The 23,833-nt window shown below is 36.0% G+C and overlaps 1 protein-coding gene across 3 annotated transcripts in view; it reads right to left on the bottom strand.

Annotated features, from left to right (window-relative positions):
* The window catches only part of BCKDHB (branched chain keto acid dehydrogenase E1 subunit beta), a 239,403-nt gene that overhangs the window by 167,531 nt on the left and 48,039 nt on the right, over window positions 1–23,833 (bottom strand). For all 3 annotated transcript variants that reach the window (XM_061206726.1, XM_061206727.1, XM_061206728.1), the window contains 3 exons: window positions 23,433–23,566; window positions 23,056–23,211; window positions 20,564–20,672 (listed from right to left, as the gene is read on the bottom strand). In XM_061206726.1, coding sequence (XP_061062709.1) covers window positions 20,564–20,672; window positions 23,056–23,211; window positions 23,433–23,566 — 399 coding nt within the window. The remainder of the gene's footprint in view (window positions 1–20,563; window positions 20,673–23,055; window positions 23,212–23,432; window positions 23,567–23,833) is intronic.

The following is a 23,833-nucleotide window of genomic DNA, read 5'->3' as shown; positions in this document are numbered from 1 at the left end:
TCACAAAGTGCATCAGTATACTTAGAGTATATGCTAAAATTCAACCACACTTGTAACATTCCTTGTGCAATCTTTGCAATTACTCTTCAGGGTTATTTTTCCTCATGTACTCTCTACTGTCCAGCATTGACTAACTTAGCAAAAGTTCTCCCATCAACCATTTTACTAGCAATTGTCCATTTTTCATGTTTAAGATACTAGAATTCCTTTAGTAAATAGCTTCCAATACATTTTCTATATAGCAAGGAGACATGAATGAACTTCATTTATATAGATTCTAACAAGATAAACTGGCAAAATGGCAAAGAAATAATGGAATGCTGAGTTAAGGGGCATTATTTTAAAGCCATTCTCCATCAGCATGTCGAGAATTTAATAGAGAAAAAAAAAAAAACACCCAACAAAAAGAATTATGTGTACGTAGAAAAAGAACATACTAATTTTCACAGTCAATTGTAAAATCACCATTTTATGAAACACTGAGAAAGAAAAAACTGCCAATTAAACTGACAGAACATTTAGAATTTTTATTTCATTCTTATTGAAAGAAAAATTTTAGATTTAATCAGACATGGATATTATAATATCACCTTTATATATACATTATAACAAAATATAAGCAAAATTAGTTAAGCTATTCCTCAAACTCTTACTTTCAGAATCTAATTCTGCCCAATCACTTTTTGACTTAAAATTGTCAGTGTACATGTTCTCTACAGAATATCATTTTCTGTGTCACCAAGCACATCGGTGATGCAGCACTTTTTAAATGAATCCATTAAGAAATTAAAAGATAGGTATGGGCTTTCAAGTTACCTCGATATTGATTTAATAGCTCCTCACGGGTAATACTGTATTTATGGAAACTGAGGGACTTAAGATACAAAAATGTGATGTAGAAAATATCTATAATAATACTTTAATGTTTTAAAGTCATTGACTCAATATAAGGTACTGTATTTCATTGATTCTAATATGTCCTTTACCCCTCACATTTTAACATCTCTGAAACTGGAATGTGGCTTAAAAATCAATAGCATCTTGCAATCATCTTATCCAGTGGCCACTATTACCTACTCATGCACAAATCTCAAAATAGTCAACTAGTACCAGTACCTACAGAATGGGTATTCACAGCTTAGAATAAAATTTCAGAGATGCCAGAGAACTACTCTTTTAACAATTAGGTTCTAAGTGGTTGTGATTGGGTAGAAGGGTGGAGAAAGTGGAGAATCATAATTCAGCGATCTTTTAGAAGCAAGAATCAAAAACAGGCTGTTTTAAATACTGAGCTAGCTCATTCACAGCAGCACTATTTATAATAGCCAAGATATGGAAGCAACCTAAATGTCCATCAACAGATGAATGGATAAAAAAACTATGGTATATATATACAATGGAATACTACTCAGTCACAAAAAAAGAATGAAATAATGTCATTTGCAGCAGCTTGGATAGACCTAGAGATTATCAAACTAAGTGAAGTAAGCTAGACAGAGATAGAGAAAAACAAATACAGTATGCTAACACATACATATGGAATCTAAGGAAAAAAAAAAAAGGTCATGAAGAACCTAGTGGCAAGACGGGAATAAAGACACAGACCTACTAGAGAATGGACTTGAGGATATGGGGAGGGGGAAGGGTAAGATGTGACAAAGAGAGAGAGTGGCATGGACATATATACACTACCAAATGTAAAATAGATAGCTAGTGGGAAGCAACTGCAAAGCACAGGGAGATCAGCTCTGTGCTTTGTGACCACCTAGAGGTGTGGGATAGGGAGGGCGGGAGGGAGGGAGATGCAAGAGGGAAGAGATATGGGAACATATGTATATGTATAACTGATTCACTTTGTTATAAAGCAGAAACTAACACACCATTGTAAAGCAATTATACGCCAATAAAGATGTTAAAAATATATATATATATCATATGATATTGCTTATATGAGGAATCTAATCCAAAAAAAAAAAAAAAAAAAAAGATACAAATGAACTTATTTCCAAAACAGAAAGAGACTCACAGACATAGAAAACAGACTTATGGTTACCAAAGGGAAAAGGGGAGTGGGGGGAGGGATAAATTAGGAGTTTGGGATTAACATGTACACACTACTATATATAAAATAGATAACCAACAAGGACCTACTGTATAGCACAGGAAACTATACTCAATATTTTGTAATAACCTATAAGGGAAGAGAATCTAAAGAATATATATTTATATACACATAATATAATGTAATATAATATAATATATAAAACTGAATCACTGTGCTGTACACCTGAAGCTAACATGATATTGTAAATTAACTATACGTCAATAAATAAATAAATAAATATCAATACAATTCCCAAACATTAGCTCTTATCCACTGACTTCCTAAATGCAAAGAATGGACAGAAAAAAAATCACTGGAACACACCAACAAAAAAACAATACTTCTAAGAATAAGGAAGACACACTGGAACTATGTGATACATCTAACAGACTGCAAGATTCACCCTTGCGTACGTGACGCTGAAGAGTAGCTACTGACTTTGAACCACGATCCAATCAGGAAAACAAACTTCTCTAGAGGAATTTAATTCAGGGACTCTGTTAGGAAGATGTTGGAAAGGCTGCTGTAGCAAATGGTGAAATAATGCAACTCAGAGATCGGGAAACAGATACCACCTCGGGGCTGGCCCCCGTCACCCACAAGAGCCACTAACGGTGCTGGAACCACCCTGTGCTGCTGCTGAGCAGGACCGTCCCCACTAAAGGGCCGTCAAGGCTGCCGACACCCAGGCTGCAGAACGAGAACAGAGTCTCGTCAATGCCACGACCGGAGACGCCTCCAAAACTACAATGGCCCCCTTCCTCTCCACCTTCATCCCACCTTCTCAACAAGCGCACGTACTGTCCACTGACAGACTCTCGCTGAAACTCAGATCGCCAGGACGTCAAGAAAATACAGTTTACTAATTTCCAACCCCTTTCCAAATACTACAGAGGAGAACAGAGAAGGACAAGTACGGAGATGAGAGCCATCTGATAAATATGCAACAGACTTACCTTATAAATAGCATTAAGAGAAGAAAAAGTCACCTTTGATAAGAAATAAAAGAAACCACAATAGAGTAATAACAACAAAAAAAGCTACTATTTATCAAACACTTTCTACAAACCAGACACTGTTTCAAGCATCTTTTTTTTTTTTTTTTTTTGGCTGTGCCATGAGACATGTGGAATCGAACCGTGCCCCCTGCAGTGGAAGCTCAGAGTCTTAACCACTGGACCACCAGGGAAGTCCCTGTTTCAAGCATCTTAAATGTATCATCTCCTTTCATCCTCACAATCAACATGATTGATATTAGATTTATCCCAATTCTACAGATAAGAAAACTGAGGCAGAGAGATATTAAGTAACTTGGTAAAGTTGTAAAATAGTAAGTGGTAACTTTGGGATCCAAGCTGATAACCACTATGTTACACTGTGAGGAAATCTGCCCAAAGTCGATTTCCGTAGAAATATTAAATTTGAACACATATCAAGCTTGAGTTTCACCATAAGCCTTAAAAATCATAGCAACAACTACATATTTTAAGAAAGAGGATGTTATGTTTGCCATATTTTTTAAAAATTGACAATGCAATCCTAAGAATAAATAAATGCTGTTTTTCCTGAGACCAATCAACTATTAAGTCTAGAATTCTCTCACTCACCTGCAGCAAATCACTCCCATTTTCTCAAATTTATACACTAATTGGGCTTTTTATTCCATAAATCAAATATTCTTTAAAATCTCCACATACATATCAACCCAGTACGTGCCTCTGTGAATGACTGTGTGTTACCCCTCTGTTAGAAATCTATATTTTTCTTTTACATAAATTCCTTTATATCAAATCATGGATTAAAACTACCAAATTACTAAGGATGCTGGGCATACTTACATAGGCAGAAACTATAATTTGTAGTCCAGCGATTTAAGAAAGACAAATATCATTTATTTAATAATCATTTCCGACCCCAAGACATACTCAGTGCTTGACATAAAGATAAATTAGGTAGAATCCATAAATTCAAGGACAACACTGAAAGATGCTAAAAGAATAAAGAAAATATTAATGAATGTTTCAAATTGAGAAAAATTCCCCAACTGTAACTTTTACAAACCTGACAACTCTATTTCTATCTGTGAAAAGTAAATATATACAAAAATTCCTAAATAACCTAATGGCCTTAAGCGTTTAACATTTCCTACTTATCTAACCTATTAGCATGGGCAGACCTCAGTTTACACAGCTTCAACTTTTGCTCAACACACACTTATATACATTGAAAATGAAAAACCTGGGAATTCCCTGGTGGTCCAGTGGTTAGGACTCTGTACTTTCACTGACGAGGGCCCGGGTTCAATCGCCTGGTCGGGGAACTAAGATCTCATAAGCCAGGTGGTGTGGCCAAAAAAAAGAAAAAAAGAAAAACCCAGAAGGGCTTTTTGTGTGCCTTTTACTCCAAATTTGAAATTCTATAGATCAACTATGAAAACATCAGCTCAAAACATCCCTATATGTTAGTCAATAGTTCAGTTTTGACAATGTTAATAATATCATTAATAATATCATGACAATGGATAGCAATGTTTCTATACTACTATTACATTTGCCCTCAATATTTTGTAAGTAAAAAACAGAAAAACAAACACACTGATGCCACCAAAGAAAATACTGTAAAACTGAGATCAACAAAGAAATCATTTGGTACACTGCACACAAATTTTTCACCTCACTTGGATGCTTGATGCATTTAAGTCACTTGAATTGTTCAATTCAGAAAGAAAAAGAAAAAAAAGAAAGAGACATATATATAATGTTGGTAACTATGTCACTGACAACTATATCTAAAAGGTGAGGTTCAAAATGAAATTTTTATATTTCCTCTCTTGATAAAGAACTCTATTAAATGCAAGTCAATCTTTGACTTTCAGACATCTGATTTGGTTCACATTTTGAGAAACACATTAGGAACTGCCTGTAATTAAGAAGTAATTAAGAGGACTCTGGCTTGGTTTAACATGATACGATGTGCATCCAAGTATGCTGGGATATGTTATAAATCCTAAATAATCTTTGTAAGCATCCCTGACAGGCTAAAAACATTCCACAGTGGCCCTCGCAACTATTCCTTCTCACCTTCTTATAAAATCTGAATTGTCCAACCAACAGGTACAAAAATCACAAGAATGATTCCTCTCCCTTCTGGAAACCATTTTGGACCAATTATTCCTGAAACTGGCTGCTCGTTGGCTGCCCTCTCTTGCTAAAGCTCTAAGAAATCCTATACCCCGCTCTCTCTCCTGAATTAGAACACTCTTTCTGAGTGTGCTCATGGCCCAACATTCTAAATAAAGGCTTATGCTTACGGTGTTCACATTAAAATAAATTACTGAAGCTTTGTAAATAATAACTATAGAAACATCTTTTAATATGCTACTATCATTTATTAAGCATTTGTTATGTGTCAGGCATTATTCTAAATATTTTATAGGTATTAAAATATTTAATCAAATGATACTGTGAAGAAAAGTATATGCTACTAAATTTGAAAATCCAGAGAGAATATATGATATTACAAAAAGATATAGATGACCAATATTTACTCAAGAATAGAATAGACAGTAGACCAACAACCAGAAAAGATACTGAAAAGGAAGTAAAAGATGTCCCACACCAGAAACAGACAGTTTTATAAGCAAACTATCTTAAACCTTATAGAACAGATAATACCTAGTTATTCAATCCGGTCTGAAGCACAGAAAAAGAAAGCAGCCCAGTTCATTCTACAAGGAAGGATAAACTACAGACCAATATTACATATAAATATATATTCATGTTCACACATACAAGAAAGAAAACTATCGTCTAATTTTATTTATGAACATAAAGGTCTTTTTTAAAATCTTCTAATTGAATCCAGCAATAAGTTGAAAGAGTAATGCATCATGATCAAGTAGAATTTATCCCAGGAATACAAGAATTACTCAACATTAGGAAATATGTTAATGAAATTCACATCATCAAGACACGAAAGAAGAAAAACCACATAATCCTCTCATCAGACAGCTAAAAAGAATTTGATAAAATTCAACGCCTTGGGAGAAATGTGAGGAAGGGGCCCGTGACTTAGAGATAAAGAGTATCGAATGGGTTCCAAGTTAAGAAAGGATGAGACATTTAAGAAGTACAAACTATTATGTATAAAATAAGCTGCAAGGATATATTGCACAACACAGGGAATATAGCCAATATTTTATAACTTTAAATGGAGTATAACCTTTAGACTGTGAATCACTATACTGTACATCTGTAACTTATATAATATTGTATATCAACTACAATCAAATTTTTTTAAAAAGGATGAGACAGTTCTAATAAAGAAAAAAGAAATGTCTCATCAATTATTGGAAAAAAAAAAAGAACTATATCTATCATTAGCTATAGAGGATAAGATTTTCTGCCTAGAACATCTAAGATAACTAACTGAAATATCATTAGAGAATTGAGTAAGGTCTCCAAATGCCAATACTAACATACAAAATCAATAGCTTTCTATATACCAGTAATAACCAATCAGAAATATGTAATGGAAAAATATCCTACCCGTAATAGCAAAAAAATATATATATATATGAAAAACCTAGTAATAACCCTAACAACAAAATGTGCCAAACCTAATGGAAATATGTACACAATTTATTCATGAACATAAAAAGTTTGAATAAATGGAGACAACCATGCTCTTGGAAAAGAAGAATCATTAGAGTTAAGATGTAAAGAATAGGGAAAAAAATGTTATCTGCCCACTTTAAAAAAAAAAAAAAAACTTTAGGGACTTCCCTGGTGGCACAGTGGTTAGGGATCCACCTGCCAATGCAGGGGACCTGGGTTCGAGCCCTGGTTTGGGAAGATCCCAGATGCCGCAGAGCAGCTAAGCCCATGCGCCACAACTACTGAGCCTGCGCGCTAGAGCCTGCGAGCCACAACTACTGAAGCCCGCGTACCTGGAGTCCATTCTCTGCAACAAGAGAAGCCACCGCCATGAGAAGCCTGCGCACCACAACGAAGAGTAGTCCCCACTTGCCACAACTACAAAAAGCCCACGCAGCAACAAAGACCCAACACAGCCAAAAATAAATAAATCTATTTAAAAAAAAAATTTTTTTAACTATGTATATTTTTCCAAATAATTTATCTTTGGAAACAAACATAAATACTTCCAAATAATAGGATAAATGCTGCTCTCAATGACAACCAGCCTATGGGTATAGATGTAATGGTGACATTTACCAGAAGGTAACATTAAACTGTTAAGATCCAGTTCTTTCAAGGGGGACTTCTAATAAACAGACTAAAAAGACACTTTTTATAACAGAATACAGAAAAAAAAGCTTGAAAAATACAAGAATAGGCAAAATTCTGATACACAAGAGAATAAAAATGCAAGGGTTTTATTCTTAGTATCCCCAACTTAAATGTCTTACAAATATTTCCAGCTTTCAATTTTAGCTTTCAGGCTATAAACAGTTACATATTGAGCCTTGTCTCCCCACAATATCTGTGTCAGTAATACTTGATCCTTCCAATTTTTCACTAGCTGCCATTTGGAGACTTGCAGTGTCTGCCTTAATCAATTATTTATTACTCGGAGCTTAATCAAAGTATATAAGAGGCTTACAGAAAATAAGAATAAAATTAAGAAATATAGGTTTTAAAGTTTATACTACAAAAAACACAGGCTTATAATTTTCTCCTTCCACATGCCCAAATACATATAAATAGGGATGTTTACCTCAACACTGTTTAGAATGGGCAGAAATTTAGAGACAACTCGACGATCCATAATAGGAGAAAAAATAAATTATGGTACACCCCAAGAAACTTTATAAGGTAAAACTCAGCTAAATTTTTGTGAACTGACACTGAAAATGTATCCAAAATAAATTGGTAAGAAAAGCAAGTTACAGAATGGTTATAACATGCTTATTTTTATTATTTGTGTATATATGTTCTATATATTCACATATTTGTATAAATGTAAATGCATGGAAAAAGATTTGCCAAGTTGCAGAACAATGTTTATAGTATGATCTTACACAACTCTGTTTATATGTAAGTGTGCTCTATACATTCACATATATATAAATATACATGCATAGAAAAAGGTTTGAGGAAAGGAGTTGGGTAGGAGTTGGGTAGCTGGGTAGGGAAAAATGAACTTTCACTTTTTATTCTATACACATTCTATAGCTTTGTGATACTTGAACTTTTTACAAAGAATGCATGATTCATGATATTAAACTGTATTAAACACAACCAAAAAAATACATCACTCTTTAGCATGTAGTATAAACTCAGGCATTAAGAATATATCCAGTTAGATTAAGCCAATGATGAAAAACAGACATCTGTTTAATGTCCAAAATTATCCTGAAAAGTGAATGAACAGGGCTTCCCTGGTGGCGCAGTGGTTAAGAATCTGCCTGTCAATGCAGGGGACACGGGTTCGAGCCCTGGTCCGGGAAGACCCCACATGCCGCAGAGCAACTAAGCCCGTGCGCCGCAACTACTGAGCCTGTGCTCTAGAGCCCGCGAGCCACAACTACTGAACCCGTGTGCCACAACTACTGAAGCCCACGTGCCTAGAGCCCGTGCTCCGCAATGAGAAGCCACCGCAATGATAAGCCTGTGCACCTCAACGAAGAGTAGCCCCTGCTCGCTGCAATTAGAGAAAGCCCGCGCGCAACAACGAAGCCCCAACACAGCCAAAAATAAATAAATTAAATAAATAAATTTTAAAAAAAGAAGTGAATGAACAATATAAAGAATGTGCCAGAGTATAAGAAAATTCCACAAGGTTCTATTCCATGAATATTTCAACTTATCAGGTCAATCACAGAAGATATATAAACAAATTCAAAGGTAATTTTGCACTTCAAGTTGCAAACGTTCTGATTCTTCCTGCTACTCAATACTAGATCAAGGCCTTCTCACCACAAAATAGAATAATAATCTATTCGCTGCATTTTGTGCTCATTTTAAATTTACAATAAGTGCTACTCCACAAGGTTAAGACTGAAGTCTATGTGAACAATTCATACAGTATAAACAAATATGAAATTAAAAAACATGAAAGGTAAAAGGTCACTTGTAATCAAATAAATGAAAACTGAAATAAATTGACAGTAACAAAATGTTTAAACTTGTAGATAAAAGTCTAGCAGTACGTACAACAAAAAGTCAACGGTAGTCAGGGGATGGATTTATGAGCCCCTTTTATCATCGCTTTTGTACTTTTCAGGAGTTTCAACAAACACATATGAAAGCTTGAAAAATAGCCATAATCCTTTAACCTGTATCCACACCCTTTGCACTGTGACTTTGCAGTTGTTCCCATGAAGAGATGGAATCTCTTTGCCCTCCTTCTGAACTTGGGCTGGTGTTGTGACTTGCTTTAGCCAACACACTTTAGCAGAAGAGACTGTGTGCCAGTTCCTAGCCTGTGACTCGAGAGCCTTGCATGCTTGTGCTTGGTCCCTTGTGACATCTGCTTCTACCATGTGAACAAGTCCAAGCTAACCTGCTGGAGGATGAGAGACAGGAAGACCAAAGATCACCAACCACAGCTCCAGATACATGAGAGAGCCCAACTAAGATCAGCAAATCCAACCCACACTTGACTTGCAACTCATGGCAGACCTATGATGGAGCCCAGGTGAAACCTGAACTATCCAGGTGAGTTCAGCCTGTATCACTGGCCTGTACATGAGTGGTACAGAAAGTTGATTTAAGCCAATAAGTGGCTTGTTAAGCATCAAAGCTTGCCAGTAGAGCATGCAATACCTTTATAATGAGAAAAATTAATCTTTTTAAGAAAGTAATGTGAGGCATTGCTAACCACTTAACTATAATGTTGTTTACACTGAAATATTAAAATATCTTATTTTCAATAGGTGTATATCTTTTTAATTGAAAAAAAAAAAGAAGAAAACTAAAGTACCGCAACAGAATAATTAAATTCCTTTGGAGTTCCAAGTTGCATTTAGCAAACCTTAACGCTGCCCTCATATATACAGGTCCCTGGTACCTTGATGACTAAGGCACCACTGCACTGCCAACCAGGATGTTTATGTGAGAGAAAGATAAATTTCCATTGTACTTAAGGTCTTATAATGGGTTTTATTGTTAGCCTAGTTTTTTGAAATTGGATAACTCATGACTATATCTATGTATTTAAGATACTATTCCATAAAATGAGGACTTAAATGCATAGATTTTATAAACATTGCCTTAAATAGCTGATATAAAAATAGATATTTTCATCACATATTAAAGAAATGATAGAACTAAGTTATCCTTGGAAGTCACATCAACCACCAGCAGCACTGATAACTTTCACTGTGCCAGTACCGTTACATCTATTCATTTCATCTTTAAATCAACTTGATAAGATAGGTATTATCATCGTCCTCATTATACAGCTGAGAAAACTAAAACAGAAAGGTTAAGCAGCTTGCCAAAAGTCACCTAACTAGTAAGTAGCGGAGTCAGTACTTCAAACTCAGTCAGTCTGGTTCCAAAATCTACAATCTTAACCACTTTAATTGACGGCCCCAAGAATTGACAGTCTGGGAAAAAGAGAAATGTGTCTGAACATAAAGAAAAAACGAGATTACGTTGAGGAGATTAAGAACTATATTAGTAATAGAAACATGAGAAATCAAGCAAATGAAGAGAGAAGGAAGAGAAAAAAACATTTCAGAGAAAACAGAGTTGTGTACCAAAGTGGAAATAAAAGAATGCATTTTTTTTTGGCTCAGTTGTGAATCACACCAATATAGTCATAGCAATGGAACCGCTAAGTAATGATCTGACCCAAAATTACACTATAACTCTATAGAGATATTTTTTAAAGTTTGGATATTGTGAGGAGGAGGAATGGCATATGCTGGGGGAAAGAAGTTTAATTAAAAATAGCTAAATTCTAGTAAGATGTTAAAATAATAATGCCTAAAATTATAAAAAGCAGTGTAAGCAAATTAGTTATAAATATGATGATATATTACAAGAAACTACTAGAAATGATTGCCTGTGGGGAGAGAAGCATGGATTTGGTAAAGGCTGAGGTATGGAACTACTATTTTTGGTTACATTATTTGCTTTTTTAAGTTCTGTGTATCATTTTAATTTAAAAGCTAGCAAATCTAACAATTGAATTTTCTCTCCTTACTGGATGGAACTTACTTCTTGTCAGTGAGCATGCCGTTCTAGGTCGCACAAAAATAATGTGCTTAATGATGCCAACCAAAACAAATTTAAAGTAGAAAATGCGAATTCGTTTTCTGTGTACACTGATATTTGGTAAAAATATTTTTAAAGTCTTCTACCATTCAAAAACTACTTAAAGCAATTTTCTTCTCTTCAGAATGTATGAATTCATATATAATTCATGTATTTGCTAAAAAAAAAAAACAAAACGAAAAAACCCTCAATATCCTTATGACCTATTTTTGCCTGAAAGAGTAGATTCAGGAAATAAGGCAGCACAGGCTTTTAATCTTACTTCTCACTAGAAGAACCACAGATGAAAGCCATATTTACTTCAGTATCACTAATGTCCTGAATCATTCAATTATAAAACCAAAAAGTTCAAAAGACATACAAGAACAGCTTCTCCACAAGATGCCTACATCTGATAATGTCACTGACTCATTCTTTTTGAATCATAACTATTTTGTACATTTTTGACACTGTCTAGATTGCTCTTCCTTATCTACCTTTTCTAAATATCCCTCTGCCATTTTTAAAAAGTTTAATTGCATTTAAATGTCATCATTAGAATAAGTGATCCAGAAGTATTATTTAGTTACTTTTTCCTTCTAAATTTAGAAGGTACAAGTTTTATATCTATTGTATATTTGAGATAAGCAGAAACGAAATTTGAGAAAATTGCTGTGTAAAGAATGGATGATTGACCTCTTTTTACTTTCATCTTTGTAGTTTGTAAAGTGAATGGCTGAACTGAAGAAATCCTTTCTAAATGGTGTAGACTAGACATAGAGGAGAGTGACCACAGCACAGATATTTGAACACAGAACAGTATATGGGGACCAGGTCCAAAAATGAGGGGTCAGATAGGTCGAGAAGAGCTGTGACAGGGACAAATGGTTTCACTCCCTCTCTTTGAAATGCAGATAGACTACATTTCTCAGCTGCCGTTGCCTCTAGCTGGGGACATAAGACTAAGTCCCTTAATGATAGCACAGAGCGAAGGCTCCCAAACCCCACCTGTGACCACAATGTACTGTGTCGTGTAGTTTTTATACCTTTCAAAGAAGCAAATTAATCCTATGCCAATGGAGAAGTTAACACAGTCAGTACATAGTCAAACTTTGGACTATATACTACAGGAGGGATTCACTGCCTTAATGAATGGCTATTGATAGCATATATTTCCATTCAATTACAAAATGGATCATTTTAATTCCGTAGGAATTTTTTTTTTAAGTAGCATATTTCTTGGCATGAAACTAGGACACTGGAGCAAATTGTTTCATTGGTGCCTTCCACTCAATAGTGTTTAAATAGGATGCAAAATAGGGTAACCTTAGAAAGAAGGCTGCCTCTGGGGTCAGAACATCTTGGTTTAAAACCTAACTCTATCACTCATTCCTCTGTGAGCAAGTTTCTTAAACTCTCTCAACTTCAGTTTCAGGATAATACCACCTGGCAGAGGTTTTGTGACAATTATACGGAACCATCTGTGCCATATATACCCAATACCTGACTCTAGACAGTCTGGGTTTGAATCCTGTTTGTGTGGATTTGGGCAAGTTGTTTAACTTCTCTAATCCTCAGGTTCCTCATGGATAAAATAGTGATAGTAACAGAATTTCTGGCAAGGCTGTTGTATTAAATGAAATAGTCCATTGGCCTATACAATATAGCACTGTGTCTAGTACAGAAGTGTTAAAAAAAAGTGCATAACACTAGGCAAATACACACATGGATTATCTCATTTAATCCTCTCAACTTTATGAAGTAATAAGTACTATTATAAAAAGATGGGCATCCTGCTTTAGCGTTAGGACAAAAGTAGCATTTATATCAAGCTATGAAAGGCCGCCATTTATTTTGCTAATCCAACGGGGGATATTTTCATCTTGAAAGAGAACATCTTTTCTATAACCAAGATGACAGATTAGATTAGTCGAGGTTACCTGTTTTATCAGCGAACTCTACAGAAGACTGAAACACAAAGGAAGTTCAACTTATAATGAGATTAAATAGAAGGACCTGGGGGAAACTCCTTAGTCAAATTAAGATTCAAGAAATAAGGAACCGGGCTTCCCTGGTGGCGCAGTGGTTAAGAATCCTCCTGCTAATGCGGGGGACACGGGTTTGAGCCCCTGGTCCGGGAAGATCCCACATGCCGCGGAGCAACTAAGCCCGTGTGCCATAACTCCTGAGCCTGCGTGACACAACTACTGAAGCCCACGTGCCTAGAGCCTGTGCTCCGCAACAAGAGAAGCCACCGCAATGAGAAGCCCGCCCACCACAAGGAAGAGTAGCCCCCGCTCACCGCAACTAGAGAAAGCCCGCACGCAGCAACGAAGACCCAACGCAGACAAAAATAAATAAATAAATAAAATAAATTAAAAAAAAAAAAAAAAAAAAGAAAGAAGGAACCCAGAGAACCTTAGGAACTAACCTAAAGAATGGGAACGGCGAGGATTTTCACTTTGGGTGTCTATTTCTCTCCCTTCCTCCCACCCACAGTGAACATGTATGCTTGACCTCATAGTCTTCTACTAGAGACCATCGTTTACCAAGTGGCAGGGGACGTGGCTGCAGTCCCATGTCACCCCAGACAAACCGCCCACAGAAAGTGCAGCTTTGTCTCCACACAGAAAGTCCCAGAAAAAAAGTCAGAACAGCTGGGCTGGAGCCACATAGCCATTCCCCGAGATGATGGAGGTCAGATAAGACAGCTGGCAGCCCCTTCCGAGCCAAATGGAGTGGACTAAGAACAGTGCCCGTGGGAAGACTGTGTCCCACAAAGAAAATAAAGGACCTATAACAGATGCTGAGAAGTTAACTACTGGGAGAGAGGACAGGATTTAGTGATATAAACGATATAGATATAAATTATACGTTAGGAGAAAATTCATCTTTGAGTTAGCAAGTTACCTTTGTTTTGGGATGCCTAATACTTTAGCTTCCTAAGGAACTCTTTACCTAGCATCCTTTAAATACTTTACTGCAGGAATCATGGAGAGAATACAATTCCAGACTTGGGAAAATAACATCTTAATGAGGTTGCTGGAGGGGAAAATAGGTAATAGCTGAGGCTTCCCTGATATATTTCCAACTGCATCAATCTAGTTCTGATTGTAAAGAGTGGCAAATGCTAGGGAATTACTTTTCTGTCAGTAAAATTCTATTAATGAGCATTATTAGGAATCGTGCTTAACTCTGTTCCTTAGATATATTTACACCTTCTCATTGTCCCTTCATACTCAACATCTTTCCTATTTTCCTACTCTTCGTTTCTCTAGACTACATTCTGGTAATTTTTTTGACCTTGTCTTCTAGTTTACCAATTCTTCCTTTATCTGTTTATAACTTCTGGTTAAACCAGAGATTTTTTTTCTTTCATTTATTATTTCTTTTTACTAGACACTCCATTCTGTTCTTCAAATTGGCTTGTCTACTGCTTATATTCTCAAGTGCCTCCTTTCTTTAATGTGACGCCTACTTTTCTGCAGTGTCTCTATGCTAGTTCTAATATCCCAAGTCTTGAGGGGCCTGTACCTTCCTTTTCTTGCTCCTGCTCAAAGGAACTCTATCTTCTTTTTGGAACTCTACCTGTAGGACTATTCTGAGGCCTGACTTGAAGTGACTCCAGAGAGGATTTTGTTGCCTCCTGACAGCTCTCTTGGGCACCAACAACCTGGAACCACTTAAATTACCTGCTTAAGAGTTTTCACACCACACTTATGGGCACATATTGAAATTGTAATCCTGTGTAAGGGCCATATTGTGATCAAAATTCTTAGAGATTTCTTCTTTTCTCTCCACCAGCATAAAGTCAAGACAGGTAATATTTCTTCCTGCCACTTCGGTACTTCACACTGTGGATGTGGCACGTGGAGTCCCACCTTTAAGCAAGGGCTCCTAGTAGATTCTCTACCTAAAGTAGGTCCTGGACTTTGTCTCCTGTCCCCACTGTTCCATGGAGTCAATCAGAGCAAAAGCTCAATGTTTCCAGGACCAGGCAAATACCTTCTGGAAGATTTTGGCATTCGCTTCTATCCCAGGGTTCTGAGGTTCACTTATTTCAAGACTCCAGAGACCTAACTTCCAAGCCAGCTCCGTACACATTTAAAATAAACAAACAAACAGGGGTGGGATGAATTGGGAGATGGGGATTGACATATATACACTACTATGTATAAAATAGATAACTAATGAGAACCTACTGTATAGCACAGAGAACTCTACTCAATGCTCTGTGGTGACCTAAATGGGAAGGAAATACGAAAAAGAGGAGATATATGTATACGTAGAGCTGATTCACTTTGCTGTACAGAAGAAAGTAACACAACATTGTAAAGCAACTATACTCCAATAAAAATTAATAAACACACAGACACACACACACACACACACACACCTTTTATTGCAGCGTATCTACCATTCCTCCATTACTACCAGACAAAGAAATCTTACTCTACACTTACTCTTGACCCCTCCCTCTTCTTTCCCCTTCTTAAATTTATTTAGACACAAATATTTCATACGATCTAACAAATTTCTAACCCATCCTTGTCTGCTAATCAAGCCCCCACCATTTCTTGGACAGGCTGTTCAAACAGCCTCCTAGCTCTTCGAAGCATCTCCTATCAAGCAATCTTTTTCTCACACTAAGCCTTGGAGGTGGTGAGAGATGGAAGGAAGTTCCAGACTGCCCCTTGGGCTCTAATCCATCCGAGCAGGTTCTAGTTTGTCCTGGCTCTACCTTGCTTCATGTCCATCTTCCCTTCCCAACAGTCTGTCCTGCAAACTTCAAGATACAGCACCAAACACAGAAGCAACAACCTTTCATGGACTATTTAGCTTCTACAACTGCATATATTATATATAAATATAATATCTTCTAGTGTTTTGCTTCTGATCAAACCCTGACTGACAGAGCAGTATACAGAGATCTGTCTCACTTCTTTAAAGAGCTGCAGCGTAATCCATCAAAAGAATGTAGTTTAATTTACTCAACCAAGCCCAAATCCCCTAGTGATGGACGAACGGGTTATTTCCAGTCCTTGTTCTTATAAATGGTGCTGTAATGAACAGCAACATTTTCTCAGACTTTTATCAGTGTATCTCTGAAATAGATTCCTAGAAGTAGACTATGAGCCAAACCATATTATTCCTAAGCGTTCTATCCCCTCCTTAAAATGTGTAACTTCTTTTGGAAATCACGCAAGCAACTGTGACAGAGATTGGTAGTTGTCAATATGTGTCTCCCATCACTGTGTAACAATAAAATTTTTAGTCTTTAGCCTAGTACCCAACTACTTTTTCAGCCTCCCTTGCGGCGAGGTGTGGCCCTGTGATTAAGTTCTGGCCAATGGGATGTAAGTAGATTTAATATGTGCAACTTCCAAGTCATTCTTTAAAGAGAAGATGACTCCCTTTCCCCTTCCACCTCCCTTTCCCCTTCCACCTCCCTTTCCCCTTCCACCTCCCTTTCCCCTTCCACCTCCCTTTCCTCTTCCACCTCCCTTTCCCCTTCCACCTCCCTTTCCCCTTCCTGGTGGCTAGAATGTATATGTGATGTTGGGAGTAGAGCACCCATCTGGGACCATGTTGAAGACAATAGAGAAACCAGACAGAAGGTCCCTGGTACCTTGATGACTAAGGCACCACTGCACTGCCAACCAGGATGTTTATGTGAGAGAAAGATAAATTTCCATCGTACTTAAGGTCTTATAATGGGTTTTATTGTTAGCCTAGTTTTTTGAAATTGGATAACTCATGACTATATCTATGTTTTTAAGATACTATTCCATAAATAAAATGAGGACTTAAATGCATAGATTTTATAAACATTGCCTTAGACTACTTAAAAGTTAGCTTTTGTGGCCTTCCTTATACTTGACCATGTCACATTTAGTTAAGATTACTGGATAATTAACCTAAATGAGCTATTATGTAATAAACACAACTCCCATTTTCACAAGGAATTATCAGCATCGTGTTTGTAATATAAGAATATACATCTATATTTATTACTTTGTGAATTTTCCCAACATGAACTTTAAAAAAAAAAATTTTAATGTAAAGGTTCACATCTTTAGTCCCCTCTGTTTTGACTATTCCCAAATGTATGCTAGAAATTCAAGACGAATGGATGTCGGAAAAAAAGTCAGTCTATTTGAATGGATAAAGAAAATGTGGTACGTATACACAATGGAATATTACTCAGCCATAAAAAGGAACGAAACTGGGTCATTTGTAGAGACATGGATGGACCTAGAGACTGTTACACAGAGTGAAGTAAGTCACAAAGAGAAAAAGCAAATAACGTACATTAACGCATATATGTGGAATCTAGAAAAATGATACAGATGAACCGGTTTGCAGGGCAGAAATTGAGACACAGATGCAGAGAACAAACGTATGGACACCAAGGGGGGACGGGGGGCGTGGGATGAATTGGGAGATTGGGATTGACATATATACACTAATATGTATAAAATAGATAACTAATGAGAACCTGCTGTATAGCACAGGGAACTCCACTTCACTGTACAATAGAAACTAACACAACGTTGTAAAACAACTATACCCCAATTAAAAAAAATAATAAAGTCAGTCTGTTAAGTTAGTGTTTATGGATACTACAAGTCTTCCTATTATTACCACTTAGAAATTATCAGGCTACTCCGATCTTTTAAATGAATCTAAAGCACCTTCTTTTATTTATTGGACTCTGTCAATATGTCTTCCACAAAGCACAATAATCCAGATTATTGAATCAAAATACGCCATTCCTTGTTACATCATTCCAAACAACTTTAATTTTGGAGTTTCCTCCACCAGTGCAAAGCAGATCTGAGAGATGAACAGATAGAGCTAGAGAAAAGAGGGCTGCATGTAGGCAGCAACTGAAGAATCCGCGTGAGAACATTCAGAGCCCCTGTTCACATCCCCGTCCCCACAAAAGAGCAGAAACCAAAATATCGTCAGCTGCAAGATACGGATTTGAACCAGAGGCCGAGGCTAAGAAAACTATGGGTTAAAAGCATCCTGAACTCTACATAAGAACCAAGAATTATAAAAAAATAAATGGAGATAGTTATTGCTTTAGAACTGACATTATGCACTGGTTCTCAAAAGGTAGTATGAGTCAGAAGCACCTGGAAGGCTGTGAAGACAGAACGAGCCGGGCCGTCCCCAGGGGTTCTGATTCAGTAGGTCTTGAACTGACTGCGGCCCGACAGCCTGCATTTCTCATAAGCTCCCACAGTGTTTCTGCTGCTGGCCCAGGGATCAAGCTTGATAACCACCTGGAGGACACTCATATAAAGATTTCAGTGGCTAACTCTTTTCCAAGCCTACTTTCTTTGGCAGAGAAATTCTCCAGCTATGAAATAACTCTTTTTTAGTCTTTACTGGCACAAGAAAAGATTCAGTTAAGAATCCCTGAAATGACAAATAAACAATCACAGGGAAAGTGCTGAAAAACTTTTGAGCCTCGATCCTCATCAGGGTCTTTCATAATCTCTCCCAGGGCCAAACCTACAACAAATTTCTCAAGCTCATTCTCTTAGCTGGAATCCTATAACATTAAACATTTCCCTCACCAATCCTGATATCAAAATCCATAGCAAAGTGAATATTACTTTTCCAAATGTTTCTTAGTCTCCGTTTATTAAAAACTGGGGGAAAAAAACAACTGTATTAATTGATTAGCTTGAATTGGTTGGCCTTACAAATATAATACTCATAGGGTATTCATAGTAATTAGAAATCAAATGGCTACTCAGTATATAACATTGGTGTTTTCCTTTTCACCTCAAGATTATAAATTCTTTTGTTATTTTTTATTCCATAATGGGATATAGATAACTATAGAGTTCCCCAAAAATGTAGAGATTCAATTTAAAGTATGCTTAAATTAAGAACAACTGGAACTCTGATAAATTTCCAGCAGAAATGCAAAATGGCATAACCACTTAGTCTTCAGTAGATTCTTACAACATTCAATCTACTCTATTCAATTGACACATCAATTCTATTCCTGGATGTTTATCGCCAAAAAAAAAAAGAAAGAAAGAAAGAAAGAAACAGTATGTTCACAAAAACACTTGTGTAAGAATGTCTCTAGAAGCCTTGTACAAAATAGGCAAAAACTGAAAACAATGATGATCATTTGTCCATCAACAGGGGAAGGGATAAACTGTGATATATTCATACAATGGAAATGTTACTCAGCAATGAAAAAGGAATAAACTACTGATACAAGCAACAACATGAATGAATCTCAAAACCATTAAGCTGAGCAAAAGTATATATACAGCACTGTATGACTTACTTATATGAGGGCCCAAAGCATATGCAACTAATCGGTGCTGAAAGCAATCAGAAAGTGGCTAAGTTTGGGGTAGGAAGATTGGATTGGCAGAGAAGAGGCAGGAAGGAGCTTCCTGGAGCAATGAAAGTTTTCCAGTCTTGTTTTACATAGTAGTTACACGGATGTAGAGGACTGTCAAATCTATCCAACTGAACACTTAAAATCTCTGCATATGTATTTAAATGTACGTAATTCACATCACAATAAAACAAAATGTTTTTAAGCCTAACTATTCGAGGAAAAGAATGGTTTGCCAAAGCAATGTTTCCTGAATTTGAAATAAAATACACTTTAGGCAGAATAAACAGTTTGATGTTTAAATGTCCATTATGGCTGATAAAGAAGCAATGATAGATGAGTGTTTACAGAATTATGATTCTGAGCTAGAAAGAGGGTGATCAAACATTTCAGTTTGCCTTAGACGCTCATGTTACAAAACCAGTGTAGACCTGATGTTACAAAACTAATAGTGCCCCCTTCACTATCAAAGGAATCCTAATTTAGATGAAGACCTACAAGGACACTTTAGCTAAAAGGACATTTGATATTATTTAGTACAATGAGCTCATTCACCTTTTCCACTCAACCCACATCTACTTAACATCTACTATGTAGCCAAACATAATCCCTACTTTCTTGCTACCACTTCACATTGCTTCCCTGTTTCCAAAATTAAAATTTAAATAGCTAGATGGATTTTCTCTAAAGTTAACTTAAAATATACAGCTGAGGACAAACTAAATATAGAAGACATCAGAATTTTTTTTTCTACAGGGAAATATAAATCAAGCTTATGAAAGAAAAATTATAATTTTGAGCTATGCAAAACAAAATGTATAAAGATGTTCATAAATATAAAATAAAGGAAAAATTTACCTGCTGCCCTGTAAAGTATTTTAGGTTCAAAAAATATACAAGGATTTTTATCCTCTATGCATGACAAAAGAAGTCCCTTGGCCTGGAAAGGGCTTCTGGGTATAACCACCTGCAAAAACAGATTTTTTTTAAGACAAGTTCAGTGAAAATGAATCCCAGTAAACTCACATGTAAGGGTTGATATTTAAATAACCAATTGTTACTAATTAAATATAGAAATCTTGTATTTTTAGACTAATTACCATTTATCATAAAATTCACATATTGTCCAAAATGATCCCATTTGTTCCACAAATATTTATCAGATGCCCACCATATTCTGGTAATTAAGATACTGCTATTCTCTCAAGGAGTTAAACTTGCATATACATAAAAAATAAAAGGAAACCACAAAGAGCATTCATCAAAACAAAAAAGTAAATTTGTCAATATCTTCCTGTATTTACTTATAAAGAAATCTTTTCTACTAATACCCTACTGCTACTTTTCAAAGGCATGCAACTCTCTTCTCCAATTTTAAGATGCCAAAATCTCCTCCTTTCCCATGAAAAATCTGGCCTTCATTTCCTAAGTGGAAAAATAATCCACTGAACTTTATGATCCAGGTAATATAATGTGCAGTTACTGCAAAGCTAAAAGAAAAGTGTGGACGCTGCACATTTCCACTTGGGGAAAGGGCTCAGGACCTTCTTGAGGATGAGAGTGATAATGAGGAAGATGCTGGTAAAAACAGCAGGTAGCATACGTGTTAACTGTTGATTAATCCACTATGTAGATTAATTCATGTTCATAGCAACCCCATGAAGTAGCAATTATTATTTTCCCCAATTTAAAAATAGAGACTGAGGCTTAAAGAGAGACAAGTAGCCCGCCCAAGGTTACCTCGATTGCTAAAGCAAGGATTCTTGCCTGTTCTGACTAACCAAGCTCTTAATATCTACACCATTTTGCCTCAAATCACAAACTCTTGTCCAGTTTGATGATTGTTAAATAACTGCATAAAGATGTTATATAGGAAGAGTTATCATTAAAATAAACCTGAATTTATCACAAAGACTCAAATAAGATTCCTTGAAGCAAACTATAATTGGCTTTCAAAATCATTTTTATACCATTTTATTGAAGAATTTTTATTTAAAAAATAAAATAACACAAATCTCACTATTTTCCAAAACGAGACTGTTAAATACATTGCTCATCATAGCACACAATGTCTTTATCTTATGTTCCTATTTTAGTTTTTATTCATCTGCTTTCTTCATGTGTTTATTTTTAGCCTTTTGTACTATATGTATATTCTCATTTGGGATAAAATAAAAGAGAAAGCATGGGCGGAGAGAGGTAGGGGTGAGAGAAAAGAACTGCTCTTAAAAATACTGGGTAACATCATAAACATTAAATGTGAATCAATCTTCAGCTCAAGCACAAAAATAACTGTTGCTTCAAATGTGGTTTTTGTCCCAACCTACCATTTCTAGCTTACATTGAAAAATTATGCAACCCCTACTTAACTACAAAATTTTACAACTTTGATCTGGTAGAAAAAACAATAAAACAGACACACTCACAAATGACTCATGTTATCAAAAACCAGACATAAAGCTCTGGGTAGACGTATCTATGAGTTTTTATATTGATTCCCTGGAAAGCTCTTCAGAAAATAGAAAAGAAGATAATGTAAAATATTAAGACATAAAATAAGCAAAATATATATTTTTTTTTAATCAAAAGACCCAAGCTGTTGTGGAAGACCTAAGATTATTGTGGAAGGCTATAAAAGACAGATGCTTCAAAATTAATTGCTTGAGCAAGTATTACATTACCCTGGACTGGAAAACATACCTAGGTAACCAAGTCTTCTGTCAGTCTATTTAAAAGTAAGAAATAGACTAAAAGCAAAATTTTATTCCTGTGACTTTGAGGTAAATATGCACTAAGCAGTAGATTTATTAAAATTACTCCAGAATCAACTGTTAAGTGAGAAAGCCCCATTAGAAAGAAACAGAGCTTTCTGCTCAAATGGAATTTGCAAGTAAGGCCTTTTTGCTGAACAAATCTGTGAAACTTGCCAAAGATTGATAGGAATGTATAACTTACTTTGTCAGTTTCATTTTTCATGTCTTGGTAATATATGTTATTTTGATAAATAAAGATGATTTCTATCGTAAAAAAAAAAACAAAAAGAAAGAAAGAAGGAGAGCTTTGAAAGAGATGGAAGATAAACTATGTTCTCGGTTTTATTATTTGAAGTCTATGAAATTCACATCGGGGTCAAGCCAGCGCTGCTTCAAGGAAAATATTCTATAAACCTGGGTGTTGGCTGCTTAATCTAAACGAAATAAAAGCGCTCTTTCTTAAAAACAATTAAGTTCACATAAATTCCAAAAATCCTGATTGCTTTTCTCTAGATAGCCATATTAGTTAATATTAATCGAATGAACCAAAACGGAAACATCAAATGGAGAGCAAATAAAGTACATAAGTGAGAATACCTTGATTCCTGGGCAGTGGGCAAAAAAAGCTTCAGGACTCTGGGAATGATAGAGAGCCCCATGGCCGACACAGCCCCAAGGGGACCGGATGGTGAGGCTTCCACAATTAAAAAGATCCCCAGAGCGATAGCGATACTTGGCGGCTTCATTAACAATCTGAGGGGGAAAGACAGAAGGGACATGTCACGATGAGTCATTTTTTCCCATCCATTTTTATAAGCCATTTTATTTGATCTTTAAATATAGGTTCATAACAAAATAGCTCAAAGGTAACAAAAAGTTCCTAAGATAGGGGGTGGGAGAGTGGAGGTAATTCTTTAACACTTCACGGACTTCCCTTAGAAAGGCTCGATTATGGTAAAATGCAATCTTCTTACCTGATCAAAAGCAGGGAAAATATAATCTGCAAACTGAATTTCTGCAATGGCGGTAGCACCAGTGACTGCAATTCCAATTCCAAATCCAACAATTCCTTGTTCACACAATGGGGTATTAAAAACTCTATCTTTACCTACAAAAGAAATGAAAGTCATCTCAATGTGACAAATGAGAGTAATGTAATGCACAATACAACTGAAAATTCACTGAGTTAATAATGGTGAGATAGAAGAAAAAAGCATAGAACACGTGGATGAAACAGAAAAGAAATAGTATGATGGTTGGTTTCAATGCAAACGTAGTAATTATATTAACTCTAAGTAATCTAAATATCCTAATTAAAAGAAAGACTGTCACACTGGGATACAAGAAAGCAAAACCTAACTACTTAAAAAAAACA

Source organism: Eubalaena glacialis, chromosome 12 (genome assembly GCF_028564815.1).
Source record: "Eubalaena glacialis isolate mEubGla1 chromosome 12, mEubGla1.1.hap2.+ XY, whole genome shotgun sequence".
NCBI lineage: Eukaryota > Metazoa > Chordata > Mammalia > Artiodactyla > Balaenidae > Eubalaena > Eubalaena glacialis.
The sequence above is the reverse complement of the archived record's forward strand: the minus strand, read 5'-3'. Positions and strand labels throughout refer to the sequence as shown.